This window comes from Melozone crissalis, unplaced genomic scaffold, assembly GCF_028551555.1.
Source record: "Melozone crissalis strain CALT ecotype California unplaced genomic scaffold, PUWL_Pcris_2 ptg000004l_1, whole genome shotgun sequence".
Classification (NCBI taxonomy): domain Eukaryota; kingdom Metazoa; phylum Chordata; class Aves; order Passeriformes; family Passerellidae; genus Melozone; species Melozone crissalis.
This window is the reverse complement of record NW_026535782.1, coordinates 3,328,691-3,344,992: the sequence shown is the minus strand read 5'-3', so window position 1 is coordinate 3,344,992 and position 16,302 is coordinate 3,328,691. Positions and strand designations below refer to the sequence as shown.

The 16,302-nt window shown below is 35.5% G+C and overlaps 1 protein-coding gene across 1 annotated transcript in view; it reads left to right on the top strand.

The window, feature by feature from the left end:
• Positions 1–13,476, top strand: part of GNAI1 (G protein subunit alpha i1) — a 33,475-nt gene extending 19,999 nt beyond the window's left edge. The window contains exons 4-8 of the mRNA XM_054274941.1: positions 4,216–4,373; positions 5,874–6,002; positions 8,994–9,123; positions 10,322–10,475; positions 11,362–13,476. Of these exons, the coding sequence (XP_054130916.1) occupies positions 4,216–4,373; positions 5,874–6,002; positions 8,994–9,123; positions 10,322–10,475; positions 11,362–11,552 (762 nt within the window). The 3' untranslated portion in view covers positions 11,553–13,476. The remainder of the gene's footprint in view (positions 1–4,215; positions 4,374–5,873; positions 6,003–8,993; positions 9,124–10,321; positions 10,476–11,361) is intronic.
• The last annotated feature ends 2,826 nt before the right edge of the window (positions 13,477–16,302 follow it).

The following is a 16,302-nucleotide window of genomic DNA, read 5'->3' as shown; positions in this document are numbered from 1 at the left end:
TCTAAATTTGGGGAACTAAACATCTGAATCTTAAGAAGTCCACAGTCATGTCTCTATTTATATGGACTTGGGGGCTACTAAGTAGGTAATTCAAACTAGGCACCTTGAAAAATACAGCTTAAATAGGGAGGCATGTAGCTACTTCTGCAGTGTACTGCCTGTGCTTCTCTATTAGCTCATAGACACAGCAGTGCCTGGAACATTGCCAGCCTCTGAGATGGATCCTGTTTCATACTGATTTCCAGTGTTGAGGTCTTTATTTTGCTCAAAGAGACATGGGCATGGACCTGCTGCTGGGATCCTATTTTTTCATTATACTAATCCTGGGATTTTTCCCAAGAAGTGAGACCTTTTTTCAAGCTTTTCTGTACATTTTCCATCATATTTCATCTAATGTCCCATGTGCAAATCTCTGATGAGTTTATTTGCCATCCCACCTACTGATATCTCCAGTCCCAAACCTGTGCTCTTACCTATGGTGACCCTGATTACATCCACATCTGGTCAGGCAGGGAGATGTTTGGAATATCTCTGTAAAATGCTCAGTTTATCTTTTTTTTGCTTGTCTTCTCATTACGAAATTGTATAGTCTGTGCTGCAGTGCTGAAACTGATCCCCAGAGCTGTTGGTCTGAACAACAATTTAACTTGGTTCAGGATGTATACTTTTTTTCCTGATTTCTCCTCACAGAAATCAGAAATCACAGTGCAGAATGCTCGCCAGTGCTGGTTTGGAAGGCAGAACTTGCCACACTGTGGCTGTCTCACAGGAAAGATGGAGGAAGGATTTTGTTGTTCATGAACATGTTCATAAGTATATGTAAGGTAGTCAGGAATATTTTGCCATAAGTTCTTTCCATCACTTTTAAGGTGGAATTACAGTTTGGGAGGAAAGGAGGATTTTTAAAAGAAGCAGTATGTAGATTCTTCATTCTTCACAGTCTTCAAGATTTTATTGATTGTTTGAAAAGCAGTTTATAAATGTTAGACAGTATTCATTCAGTAACCTTGTGAAATGCAGTATGTATGGTTGTCATAAGGAAGAGGCTTGTAAAATGATGTATAGTGAGTCATAAAGTTGTATCTGAAATCTAAATCTGATTGAAAGCCAATTATAGGCATTATTTTATGTACATATGTTAATTCTACCTGATGTCTCTTCAATTGTAAGCATAACTAGTAAAAGCTTCAATTTCACTGGTTATTCCTCTCTACATTTGCTCTCATGTTTGCTGTAGTCTGCCCTTGAGACCAAAGTTTTCTGTAGCACCAACAGTGTTTCACTACTTGTTAGTTGGTGTTTGTGCAGTCCTCTCTGGAGTCTGGCGGTTGATGCTGGAGAGAGGCAGATGGTAGACTTCTGTTACTGAATGCGTAGAAAGAGAAAACGGAGGAGGAGTAAATTTAGGTGTTAGCAGATGAAATGACTAACAAGAAGATTTTGAGGGCCATGTTATAGATGATGTCAGTTTTAAGTCATCTGATTTTTTCGACTTCAGAGAGCTGTATAAATGATGAGGCAAACTTGTGTCAGGAACAATGTTAAAATAGCTGTCCATCCCTTTGTACTTAGTCAGGTCTTGGTGGTCCAAATTCTTTTTTTTCACAGGAACATTGCTATGGAGCATTAGCATTAGATGTTAGTAGTAGTATGTTCATACCTTAATTATTTTCAATTTTATTTTAATTTTATTGTCTTCAACAGAAAAAATAGCTCAAAATTGTAACTCCTGGTATAAACAGTTACATTCAGATTCTTTTTCTTAAAATTATGAAGTGAATTTCTGATAGTTTTGCTCTAAAATGGGGTAAGGTGTCTTTAAAAATCACATACTCTTATTTCTGCCATAAGACTAATGGTAGAGCAGTGAGTTGAATGTTCTCTTTTTTCAAGTTATTGAATCAAAGGAGCACAGGTAACGCCAGCAGGTCAGTTGTAAATCTGGTGTATCTTTGTGCTACAGGATAGTTTAAGTAGAAGCATTTAGTCAATGTGCTTCTAAGGACTGTAGACCACTTTCTGAAAGTGAGATTTGCACTAGTTGGAGAGATTGTTAAATTGGTTATTTTACATGACCTTATGTATGGAATCTGTTTAAAAAAATGACACTGTAGAGGAAGTTTCCCTATTTCAGTACAACTGAAGGAAAGTCCCTAGCATTGATTAATAATTAAAGTAGAACTTGATTATTTCATACTGCCTCACATGTGGTGTCTGTGGTAGTTGCCATTTTAGCAAAAGAAAGATGGGGTAACAGCGACCATTTTTCATTTTAATGTTTGACCTTTAAAAAAGTTGAAATCAATTATCTTCTTCTACCTTCCCTTTCCCCACTCCCCTGTTTGAGAGCATGTAGAGATACATGAAAGTCAGACCATCTTAAGTATAAAATGTCATCATCTTTTGTGACAAAACTGTCAGTTTCTAAGCTGTAGACATATAAAATGACACATTTCCATCATGTGTCTTAATATATTGTCCCTTAAAGATTTGCTGCTTTTGTGAATCCTTGCATTTGCATCCACAAACAGTATTCAAGACCAGAACTGTCATTCAGGTTTCTTTTATGCAGGTATAGTGTTCAAATTAAAGCTCCTGAAATCTGACTGTCCACCCCTTTGATCTTCACAGCTCTGGGTTTTATATGTAATTATTATTGCAATCTGTTAAGTTTTTATTATTTGTTCACAGTTTGTTCTGTGAATGTATAGTAATCAGTATTTTTGTTTGATGAGTGTTGTTTTAGATTTCTACCTATTCTAGCTTTCAAAAGACACTTTCTACAATACATCAACAACCCATTCTTCATATGTATACCTACAAATGTGTATATATATGTTTGAATCTCTTCAAGTTTGGCTTGAGTTCACTGAACTGCAAGCCTTTCATTTGCAGCCTCTGAAATGCAGTATTACCCAATCCATCTGTAAACAATTTCCCTGTCAGCTCACACAGTCTTTGATTATTTAAGTCTACAGTGGACAGTGTCTTTAGAACAATCACTGCTTTCTGTGCTTATCCTGAAAATGGGCTTTATTTTCCCCACAGCTTTGTTTCGGAACAGCAAAGTGACAGATTTTTCTACAGATTTGCATATGTGTCTTCACTTACATTTTGTGAGAATAACGTTATATGTTGTCTTTTTAAATCCTCCTCTTTCTTGTAACACTTTCAGTTCCCAGCTGACATGTCTGAGCCTCCCTTTTATCCTTCCTCCTTTCCAGATTCATTGTTCTCTTTCTTTTAATTACTGGACAAACAGTGCATGCTGTGGGTAGTTGTTACAAGCTGATTTTTCTGGCTTACGTACCTTGGCATTGGATCATGTTCCCCTAATATCCAAGGTCAAGCAGCTCCCACAGGAGAGTACTAATGTGGATTTTCCCTATACCGATCTGCTGTCTTTCCTTCAGTGCCTTACAGGTCTAAATATAAGAGAAATACTTTAGAAAATAAAATACTAAGTTTTGTTGCTCAGGCAAAATTGGATGTTGCTGGTGAACTGGTCAAATGCTGATAAAAGGGGAATGGTGGATTTACATCCGGTACTCCATTAGCCTCACTCTCAAAGCCAGTTATTGTATATAGTTTTAAAATCCAGCATTTGCTCTTAAAAATCTTGATGTTTGCTTGATATTGCATTACCAACAGAACCTGGTCTCAGTAGAATAATTTGCATATTTGTAGCTGATTCATCTGAAAAGATTTTTAGAAGTGTTTTTCTAATTCCTGATGTATGATTGGGAAGAAGTGATTATTTGTCACTTTCAAAGTTGTATAATTAATTAAAATTAAGCATTTAATTTGTTTTCTTCAGTTGTTCAGTATTCTGCTACCCTTCTGAAGGTCTAGTTTGTATTGTAAGCATTTTATCCAGTATGTGGAATTATATGAGCATATATGGTTAGCTTTAGGTTTGAGCACAAAATATGTTACTAGTCGTGTTTATAAAAGCCTCACTCAGGTTATAAACAGCCCAGAAGCTTTTTCAGCTAATGATAAATTTGATTAATAGTCTTTTTCTGTTGTTGAAAAATGTGGGAATTAATATCTAATGCAGAACACTAAAATAAGTTTTCTTTCACTCTTTTTTGTTTGATTACATTTGCATTTACCAGGTTAAGTAATGCATTTGCTGAATCTAGTTCTTAGGTGATAATACTTCTGTTGTATTTCTCAATATTTCTCTCTTCACCCTGTGTCTCCATCCTAAAGGATGATGCTCGTCAGCTCTTTGTGTTGGCTGGAGCAGCAGAAGAAGGATTTATGACTTCAGAGCTTGCAGGAGTTATCAAGAGGCTGTGGAAGGACACTGGGGTTCAAGCCTGTTTCAATAGATCTCGAGAGTACCAGCTCAATGACTCTGCTGCCTAGTAAGTACAGGGACAGACGAGGTTCTCTCTGCCTTCTAGCTGGTAGCTAAAGCACTGTGAGGTGTCATGTTTTGACAAGTTCTGCTCCCACATAGATGGAAACCACAGAAGTATCTGGACAGAGATAGTGTCTGCTTGGGTCAAAATGCTGCAGCAAAGCTTTGAGGTTGGAAAGGAAATGTGTAGTGTAATTATGAACTTGTCATGTTCTGACCATGTGTTTCACTCCCTTAAAGAAGACAAAGATGGATTTAAGATGCTTTAATAGGTTTGCTATTACAGAAGCATGACTAAAGTACCTTTTTAGTATCTGAATGTGTCCAAAAAAATGTGATTACATGATCTGTATCTGTATTACCAAGGGTACTATCTTTTTTCATAATAGAGTTTTTTCCTATTTCAACATTGCTGTGCTTTCATTGTTAATTAATGGTCTCTTTTGGAAATGTGTTGAGCCAAGAAGCAATAAAAATGTATCTTTTATGCTAGGGCACTTAAGCAAGAAAATAAAACATTAAGGCACTAGGAAGGCAAAAATAAGATGGTGTGGCAGTAAGTAATGGTAAGTCAGTCAAGGAAAAGAATCCACTGAAGGAAATGTAAGATGTTAGAGTGGCAATAGCAGTGATAGTGCCTTGTAGTGCCATTTTTTAATGATTCTGAAGTATTTTGTAGTACTTGAAGCTGTTTCTCAGTTGTATAAACTTTTTTCCATATGAACACTTCATTTGGGGATTCACGTACTCTCCTGTGCTAACCTTCTGTGGTCTGTTTTGTTGTATTAGACAACTGTGACTCAAATTTCTTAAGAAACTGTTCTTCTGGCCATATAAATGTATCTGTAAAATTGTTAACATCTTGTTACACAGAAAATAGAACACAATGCCTTCCCTATTTACTGTGGGAAGAGTACAAGTAAGAGCCGTATAGTTTTTTGGAAAAACAACTTGGCCTACATTGCAAGGAGTTTGGCAATGAAAGCATACTAATTCTAAAAAATACATGCAATTAGGAATTTTCAATAGAAAGTTAATTGTCATGTATTAGGCACTTTCTTAGACACATTAATTCTGGCCAAAACACTGAGTTATTCTTTTCATATCTGTTCTCGAGTAGAGTGATTCTGGGCTTTGTTTATGGTTCAAAGTAATCTGCAGTTCAGTAGCTTGCGAAGATGAAGATGTTCTAATTAGAGCCAATAACATGGATGTTTATGGAACCATGTTTGCATGTAGGACTTTCTAAAGAAGAATTCTTTGTAATGGAATAAATTGCTAACGTTTCCTTTCATCTTGGATGAAATCTCATTTTGTCTCAAAAGCTTATTTTGAAAAAACTTGGAAATTTGAGTAGAATACTGCATCTTGTGTCTCACAAAAAAACTCTTTTATCAAATTCAAGCACAGTGTAATGAATGGACTTAAAACTTATGTAATTCTTTGTAATTATTTTGTTGCTGTTTTATGAATAACTGAAAGCAGTGTTTATTTTTACCTTTAGTTACTTGAATGACTTGGACAGGATAGCACAAACCAGCTACATTCCAACTCAACAGGATGTTCTCAGGACTAGAGTGAAAACTACAGGAATAGTGGAAACTCACTTTACTTTCAAGGATCTTCATTTTAAGTATGTAAATCATGCTGCATGGTTATCTGTCCATCAAAGTTCAGTAAAATTTTGGAATATGGCATTCAATGGTGTAATTTAACAAATTTGTCTAACCACAAGCTTGATTATTTCCCTTTGCTTTTTGTGGAAAAAAAAAAACCACAACTTGTGCTTGACTCAATTTTCTGAAGGCATGTGAGAGTTGTTGGAGCTCCAATAATGTTTTTGTCATTTTGAAAATGTTTTGCAAGGATACTTTTGATATAAATTAAATCTCAGAACAAAATATTGCATTTTCTGCCATGTTAAATAGCTGTTCTCTTGGATTCTTGTTTTAAATTCTGTTTGAGAACTGGAAGCTTAAAAGAGTTTCCTGGTGTTGTATGAAAGAGTAAATCCATTTTCCAAAAGAGGTGAACTCAAATATGTCCTATACTCTAAGGCAGTATTTTAGAGATGAAAGAATGAGAATGTAACTTAGGTTTTCTGCGGTGCAAGATTTAGAAAATAATGGTAATATTTTGAGCATTTTATGTCTAAACACACAGAATCAGAGAATGGTTTGGGTTGGAAGGGACCTTAAAGATTGTCTAGTTCTAACCCTGCTGCAGTGGGCAGGGATACCCTCCATTAGACCAGGCTGCTCAAAGCTCCATCCAGCCTGGCCTTGGACACTTTCAGGGATGGGGCATCCATTACTTCCCTGGACAGCTGGTTCCAGTGCCTCACCACCCTCCAATAAAGGATTTCCTCCTAATACCTCATCTAAACCTACTCTCTTTCACTTTGAACTCATTCCCCCTTGTCCTCTCACAAAATACTCTTGGAAAAAGTTTGCCCTGATGCATGTTCAGCATTCAACGTGAAAACACATGATAGTGTCAACCATCAGTGCACTGTGCCTCCTACTGATGAGGAAGGATGAGAAGAAAACTCAGTAAAAAACACTTAAAATATGGATTTAGATTTTGCAGAAATTGTTCAGCATGTCTGTATTATATATTTGTTTAGTATCTTTGTAGAAATTTTTTTTATGGAAATGCATGGCAAATACTGAAATATGGATACTTCAGGACTGTGAAAAATCTTTTGTTTTAGGGTTTAAGAATACAAAATTTGTATTAATCCACAAACAAATAGCTGATAAATGGTAATGAATCTCTTGCAAACCTAAGAAGAGTCGTCCTTAGCCAAACCTGAAGAGAGAACTTCAGTATCTCAGGAGCTCTCCAGCTTCTCACTTAGTTTCCAATGTTTCTTGTTCCCTGCTGTAGATGGGTCCAGTGTTTACAGATTATTGGGGCTGTCACAAGGACCATATGGTTACACTTCTGTAAAATGTGTCTTTGAGCCAGGCCTGTGGAATTGTTTAGCTGCAATGTTGTACATTCAAACATCTGTACCTGTGCCTTAGGCAATAGGCTTAATGAGTTATTGGGAGGGCCTGCAGAACACTCTTACATAACCTTGAAATGAACTTTTAAGATTATCCAAACACATGAAAGGCTTGATTATACTAAGACAAGGGTACATAAGTATGACTAGCTGCACAGAATCAATTTCTTTCCTCTTCTGCTCTTTGTGTTTATTTTCCTGCAGGTTGGGCCTCAATTCAGCCTTCTCTATAAAGCAATTAACATAGCTTTGATTATTGATTCAATCTGAATTGCAAATAGCAAGTCATCTTCTTCCTGTTTTATAGTCTAATCCAAAAGTTGAGTCTGATTATTTACTAGTTCTGTTTTCAAAGAACACTTTTTTTGTAGAAGTGTTAATTCTTATGGAAAATCAGGTCTCAGTATAAAGTTACAAAGCATAGCATTAGAATTAACAGAAGTAATTACTAAAATTTAAGGGATTCATTATTAAGATACAGTACAAAGTACAGTATTAAGTACAAAATATATTCTATGGGTACAGCCATTGTAAATTATTTGAGAAGTGAGTAGTAGGTGGCTGGCTCACACTTGTATAGAGTGATATACAAAGACCTCCCTTCAAAGATTTCTCTGAAGGTAAGAAGCACCTCTAAGGAATCCTTTTTTCAGCAGGAATTATCTTTCAAGTGTTTTTGACATGGCATTATCTCAATGTAGAACCTTAAAACAGCAGTGAGAATTGTCACTTCTGCAGTTTTTCCAAGTATAAGACCTTGTTAGAGGTTACAGAGTTTCTGACAGTTTTCCATGAGAAAGCAAAGGGGTTTTTATTTTCTTCTAATTTGTTTCCTTCTCCACTTTTACTGTGGGTTTTTTTTTCAAATTAAAACCTAGCAACCTTGGAACACTTGAAGATATCTAAAAATAACAACTGTAATTGAATACCCTCAAGTGCAATTCACAGTGTTTCTGCAGTGCACTAACATTAAACAAGTCGGGGTTTTTACCTGCCCTGTACTTGCAACCTTACAACTCATGGAAAACAGGAAAGGGGGCTAATAAAAAACACAAGTCAGCTTCAGTAAGTGTCATATGTGAGACTTAATTGCATTTCAAAAAATGCATTTATTGTTGGGAAAATGAGGGGGTTTTTACTATATAATGCTTATTTGTCTTCTAAGATAATCTCTTAAAAATATCCCATATAAACATGGCCAATTGAAGAACAGATTTAAGTTGTAATTTGACTTAGAATAGAGAAGAGCTAAAACTCACCAGGACATTGTCGATCAGTATCTTTTTTTATGGTAGACTTTTTAGTAAAGCTAACTGTGTATTTTATTTTATACAGATTATAATTAACTTTGTTAATGAAGTATAATATTGTAAATAGTTAATTCTGTTTGTCTTTCATCTCATACTTTCTTCATGTTCTCTAAAATGTATAGGAAGGCTTTCAAAGCTTAAAATTGAGGTGTTAACTGAGAAAATACAAGATACCAAGTTTTTTGCCTTCTTTTTAAGATGATGCTCTCAGACTTATACAGCTGATAATTCCAGATGTTGTTGGTTAATATTCAGATAGCTAAAAATTCCAAAGTTCATTCTCCCTTTTGCTTCTGTTTTGCAGAATGTTTGATGTTGGAGGCCAAAGATCAGAGCGGAAGAAGTGGATTCATTGTTTTGAGGGTGTTACAGCAATTATTTTTTGTGTGGCACTGAGTGATTATGACTTGGTCTTGGCTGAAGATGAGGAAATGGCAAGTACCATAATGCTGAAGAAGGGAATAGTTGTTGCAGAGAAGCTAAGCTTTGAAGGAAAGCTATAAATGGGTCTTTTGAAGTATTACTGCTTTGTAAGATGTATGGGGTTTGTGCAGAAGGTCTCAGAAATGGTGAGAGAATTCATGCTTTTGGCTTCCAAAGTATTTCCTCGTATTCTCATAAGGAATACTAAGAGATAAGTATTCTTTAGCTACACTTTTCATGTTTTAAAGGAAGCATAAATTAATGAAGATACATTGTCAGTAATACACATTTTATTCTCTTTATGGAAGCTAGAAGTATATAGTAAGAAATTTTTTTACTTACCTGTATCTGCTTTGCCACATTTTGTTTTCCTTTCCTTCCTCAGTCTTCAGTTTTTGTTTCTTTCTAACTGTGTTTCTCCAATCTCTTGTCTTAGTTGCAGAAATCTTTCTCTTCTTTTTCCTTTCCAACACCCTCGGCTCCTTTCTCCTCTTTCAAGAGTTTACTCCTTCCGTGTCACTGTGCACAGGGTGCATTTTACTCTCTTGAGTGGTCTGAAGTGATGCTTACCTCTGTATGTGAATCATTAACAGACTTTGTGCTCTTCCTTGTGTTCTGCAACTTTCTATAAAATATAATTTGGGGAGGAAAGAGAAATAAGAAAACCTTTCAAGTCAAATATAGTGTCAAAGAAGGTCGTAGCTAGCATCCTGCTACTTAAATGACTGGAACTTGGCCAAAGTACTTACATGTTGGATAATTTTTCTACAGAGTTAAATATTATGGTAAGAGTTAAAATACCTGCTTACTTGATTCTCTAGCTTTGTAGAACTTCCTTATTCTGGAATATCAGCTAGGTGCAGAATTTATTTTCAATTTCCAGAAGATCTAATCAGTGTTAAGACAAATACAGGTAACTCAGCAATTCCTGTAAAATATCTGTACTGCAAAATGTCAAAACACACAAAAAATTGATGAAATACTGAAAATTTAAACCTGGAAATGAGAAAAAAGTAGTTGCTTAAACCCTGCTTGTGGAAGTGATCTTTGTGGTAGTCTTGGTAGTTCCCTGCAGTAAAATGTGATTTAGTTTGCTAAAAACTTAGTTTTGTAAGTGACTTATTTGTAAGCAGTCAAAAATATGTATCCTTATTTTACTACTGAAGTCTGATAAAATAGAAAGTGATGGCTTTTTTTTTTCACTTACAGAATCGGATGCATGAGAGCATGAAATTGTTTGACAGTATTTGCAACAATAAATGGTTCACAGACACTTCTATTATTCTATTCCTGAACAAGAAAGATCTTTTTGAAGAAAAAATCAAAAGAAGTCCTCTCACAATTTGCTACCCTGAATATGCAGGTATTGGAGGGGTGGAGATGTCAAGGTTTTGATTTTTTTTGTTGTTAAATACCTAATTTTCCATGCACAGATCATGAGGAGTTTTATAACTTCAGGCATTTAAAATATTTATATGACCTAAAATTTAGGTGGAGGTTGTTTTGATGGGGGTTACAAATAAAAAAGTGCTTAAGTCTTTTTAACCAGGTGAAATATGCTGGTCCACTGATAGCATTTACATGTTACTGCTGCAACTGTTCAGGCTCATTTATTTAGCCTGTTATTTCTAAGAAAATAACAAACTGCTTTTGTATTTTGATATAAGTAGGAATTCCTGAGATACATGAGAAGTTTTTGAACAGGGAGTGTACATACATTTTGACATTGTAGCTTATTCAGGAAATACACAGCAAAAGAGCATTAATTCATTTAGCAAGTCTTAGCATTTTTATGTATCATTTTCATTGTAACTTCAGACAGAAAATAGCATGTTGGAAGTAAAAAGCTTGGGAGAAATTTGTATGCCAAGTGTCTGTAACTGAGTGTGGGAAAACCCCAAAGCTTTTAAAAACATAAAAATTTAAAGCAAGTAACTTAAATGAAGGAAACAAAATGTCCTAAACTAGGAAAGGGATGGTTCATTAATGACTTGTTCCTCTGGCACTGGAGTAAATAGATTATTCCTGCACCTGGAACTGAATTGAGTGCTAAGTTTTTGTTATTACAAATGCATCCAAAAGGACTCCTTTCAAGGTTTCATTAATGGTATCTTAAAACAATAGCTGTGGAATTTCTCCTCTTCAGGTTTAGATTAAGTGTTTCCAAAGAACCCCTTCCTTCAAAGATAGTGTGCATCTTGTTCTTCCTCTGTTGGAAATCTGCTTACTGAGCTATTTTCTTCTTCTAGGGTCAAACACTTATGAAGAAGCAGCTGCTTACATTCAGTGTCAGTTTGAAGATCTGAACAAGAGGAAAGACACAAAAGAAATCTACACTCACTTCACGTGTGCCACAGACACAAAAAATGTGCAGTTTGTTTTTGATGCTGTAACTGATGTCATTATTAAAAATAACCTTAAGGACTGTGGCCTCTTCTGAGAACAGACAAAAGGTTGTTAAATGGTAAATTACATGCCTGAAAACAGGACTTAAGCATTTGGAATATGCCCACGCTGTGTAAAACCTGCATAGATATACTTAATTCTCTTTTATTTTATTTTTAGGTTTGGAGATAGACTTCGCACAATTCTAATCTGATTCTTTTCAAGGTGAAAGAAGTACAAAATGCATTGTGCTCAATGATAGATCAGTACTGTACTTGCCTGTTTTAACAGCTTTATTTATGTTTGTCTTGTAAATTTAAGTAATTAGTTAACACTGAGATGTCAGTTGATTGTATGTAAACTTACAGTTGTAGTAATGTATTTGTATAAACGTTGAACGGAATATTTTAGTAACTTGTTGTCCTCTAAAACATTCCTCTAAAATTTCCATGTTTTATGAAGATACTCTTAGAGGAGACGGACACTTTTTGCCTTTGGATTATTTAAACATCTTGTAAAATTAAATTTTCTTTTCATCTTAAGGGTGCATGCTGCCTTATTCTTTACTTTTGTTGGTAATACTGTATATGGCGTTAGCTTTTTTGATATTTAAACAGCCTCATAACACTTTCTCAGACTTAAAGAAACATAACCAATAAACTTATTTTTGCCTTAAGTTTTGAAAAAAAATCTTTTTATAAATTTAGGATAAACACAAAGATTATTTTAAAATTTAAATGAAATCCACAGTTTATGAAATCCAGGCTTGTAGTCTTTGCAGTGGAAATGTGGCAACACTGGGAAATTGTTGTTTGAGGGTCAGTTACAACTGAAGCTGATGGAAATGCAAAAAGGAAGTTGTTAAAGCTATTCATATCAATAAAAAATTATACTGTGGTCTTTACTCAGTGGATTAAATGGAAAAATTATCTTTGGGGTGTTTTAAATAGACAGCAAAGGCTGGAGTTCAGAGTAATGTTTTTTCTGCTTACTTTAAACATAAATTCATGTTCTCCTTAAATTTTTTGCTATTTTCTGGTAATAAAACTAGTTGGATAACTTAATAACCATAGAAAGATTGTGTTCTCCCACAAGACAAGGGGGCTTCACAGATTAAAGCAAATTCCTGTTGCATATAGCAAGAATCTTCAATGCTTTGGGTAGGATGTTTTAGTGAGTTAGAAGTGTTGATTTTTTGATTTCCTCTTTAATTATAGCTTCAGAGTTTCTTATAAGTTAAGGATGATTTTCTTCTGGTTATGCTTTCATTGTGTGATTTGCTGTCTTAGGTACCTATCATCCATTGCCTTAGGGATAGTGCCAAAACTGATTTTTTTAATACAGTTTTTAAAAGGAATAAGCTTCTAAATGTAAATAAGTTGATGGTTGTCTTAAATGTATGTTGTCACCTAGAAAACACAAACATGCCAAACCTGGAGATAAAATTTTCTATAATTGTTAAAATATTTCAGGCAGCTACAGTACACCGTAAGTTCTTTGAGAAGTAAATAAGTCTTGGAGCCTGTGGCTATTTTTCTATATTATCTTAGCATTTATGTTCTTAGAATGTTCAAAATATTGAAGTCATTGTTCTGTTGTTTAAATTTTGATTGTGTATGTGTTTAAGTTAGGCCTCTGCTTGAGTAAAACTTACCTGCCCTTCTCATTCTTTAATGCTTTCTTTGTTAGGTACAGAATTGCTAAATGCATTTTAAATGAAAGATTAGAAAGGAGATAAGTTATTGCTGGAGGTTGTTAAATATGTTGATACATTATGAGCTCTTTCAGCAGTTTTGGTAAGCAATCTGTATATCCTGGGCTGCTTTTAAGTGTGCTTTATGGTTTTGGGTATGATTTTAAATCTCACTGAACGACTTTGTGGAATTGTATTTACACCTACGTTCCAGCTGGTTTTTGTACTTAATGTAAAACAAAAATTGGGATTAATCAAATTAAATAAATCTAAATTTTGTGCCTTGCTTGAAAGAAATGTTTTTCATTAAGTGTGCTGATGGAAATCTTTCTGCATCCATTCTGTGGAGGTAACTAGGTAGTAAAAATGAGAAGATAGGAAGTCAAGAGTAAATGTAAAAATTTCGTGCTATAAGCATTAGGGTTTTTTTATTAATTAATACTTTTCTTAGCACCTTCAGCTGGAGAATTTTTGGAATTTTGTAACTAGTGGTTTATTAAGTATTTGTATATTACCACAGAACAAAATTGTGAGCTAATTTTCCTTGCTAGTCCACAGATAAGCTTGTTTTTACTGACCTGATGCGTAGTCAGCAGGGATGTTCCTTGTAGAGGTGCTACACTGGCAGGTCAATCTTTGTCCAGAGATAAAGTTGTCAGCCTAGGCCTCTTCTCTAGGAAAAGCTCCAAGAAGATTTCCATGCAGTTGTGATGGGAGCCACACACTTGGTTTTCACTGCAGCTGTAATAAGGCTCCACATCTCTGTTCCATCAGGAGCCTGCTTCTCTGTGAGAGCACTGCAGAGAATGGAGGAAATGCTGCAGGTACTCCACTGTCTAAGGGGGACAGTCTTGGCCCTCAGCAGCCTGAGCTCTGTTCTCTTCAGTTCCCCATTCCTCTGATTTTGTCATGCAGAGTATGCAGGCAAACTGCTTTCTGTAGCATGACACAAAGAAGCTCTCTCTATTGCCTAAGAAATTCCTTCAGGATATTGTAAATGTACTGTATGTAAAAAAACCAGACCTTTGTGGACACTTCTCCAGCCCCATGGTCTTGTGCACAGGCTGTGTGGTTGAAGTCTCTCAGTAAAATGCAGCTGTCATTAAACATGTAGTTATTTTTAAGAGGCTTAACACTGTGGAAGGGTGGTTTGGAAAATTTGCTATTTGGCTTCATTATGCCACCTATGGAATCTGGAGGTTAATTTGGTGTTAAATGTTGTAATCTCTCATTAACTAAAACAAGGTCGAGGATCACAGCATGGGAACAGTGTGGATTTTCTGGATTGCTGTTTCTGGTTCCGTGTAGGCAATTAGCAGCTTCATGATTTAAAGTCTACATTAAACCTTAGGGAGCAAAAGAGATCCATCTCCAGCATGCTGAACAGCATGGTGGCTGGTGTGCATTCAGAACTGGGGAGAATTAAAGGATAATTGTCTGTTTCAAATCAAGCAAAAAGGAAACCCTGCCAAGATACTAGCTATCCTACTGTGTGAATGTGTCTTGAAGTTGTTATACTTCATATTAGTAGCTAAGATCCTGTGGGTCAAAGAGTAATGCCAGGGTTGTAAGTTTCAAAGCCTTGACTACATTTCATTTTTAAAAAAGTGTAGAAGGTGCAACAAGAGTCTTTAAGCACCTCAGCCTTGAATAATTCATAGCCTGTGGAAGTGCACTCACAGTCCATGAATGTGGAACATGAGACTGGTAAAAGTGGAGCTTAATCAGTCATGGACTATAAGCAGTGCTTGTAGTTTCTGCAAAACTGTCGAGTTTTTATACTCTAATGAACAGTAATATTGAAAATTCAGTTGCATAGGTGCAAGAAAACCATTTTGTGGTTTTACCTCTGGAGTTCTTGCAAAGCAGCTGGCTTGACATAGAGGAAACTAGGACCAGAGTTTTACTTAGTTATATTTCCAAGTAATGAAAATATGCTGTACTTAAAAATTACTGTTAAATTGCATTTATCAAGCTTTTTGTCCTTGGTGTATTTAGAAGCAGTGCCTTTCAAAGTTGGTCAAGGTGCTTCTGTCTGGTTTGCTCTGCTTGTGTCTTCTTTTTTGTGGTAGTGAGACTTTGACTGTTACCTGACACAACAGAGGTCAGGATTATTGAGCAGTTTATTGCAGGAGTAATTTATTTGATTTAAGGCATAGTTAGGCTTATTTTCAAAAGTCAGTAAGGTGAGACCTATATAGGGCAGTGTAATGCTGTACCATTTTTGATATAGCATACCCCTTCTGGGTATTAGGACAGGAAAAATTGAGACAACAGTGTAGAAATACATGTCTGTAGAACTGTGTCAATTCTGAAAGGAATGTCAGAGCATGTGTTACAAAAGAATGATTTATGCATGCAAGGATGTACTGATAAGAATGTGCCATCTGAAAATTGACTCTTTTTAATTGCAGTGGAACAAAAGGCATTTAAAATCAAATACATTGTCGCTGGAAGTCACTGCAGCTTCACAGAACTAGCTGTTCCCAACTACCTTAGTCTTCCTCCTTTTCTATCCTCCCACTAAGAGAAGTTTGGGGAGAGGCAGTGTCACTGTGCTCTCCCTCACGGGTTGTGCTATTTGTGTCGACATCTGAGGAACCTGCTTACAGATATGCTGATCTGTACTTTCTTTTGCAGATAAAGAATATGCAGATGCCTGATTTAAGATTATTATTAATGTGGTAATGTAAGAATATGCAGATTGATTAGAAAATAAGTGTACTTAAAACTGCATGTGTTTGTATAGAAAAGCATGAAGAGAAGTCTAGGAAACCAGGAACCTGAGCAGGTGAAGCTTTTTAGTTCTGTAGTTTACAGTTCCACAGTGATCCACAGTCTGATCAGAAGTCTTTACAGCATCACACCAAGCATATCTCAAATATCTCTTATAAGTGTGCTCCTGTCTACAGAATCAGAATGCACTGTGAGACAGTACTGTACAAGTGACTGAGAGGGAAACACATTGCCAATAGAAACATACTTCTAGGTTTTCTCCATTTATCATAAAAGGAACAGTTTTCTAGAGTAAATGAAATTAATAAACCATCTATTTTGTACATAGTTTCACAATAATTTGTCTCAGGAGCTATAAAATCTTCCTATGAAAAAA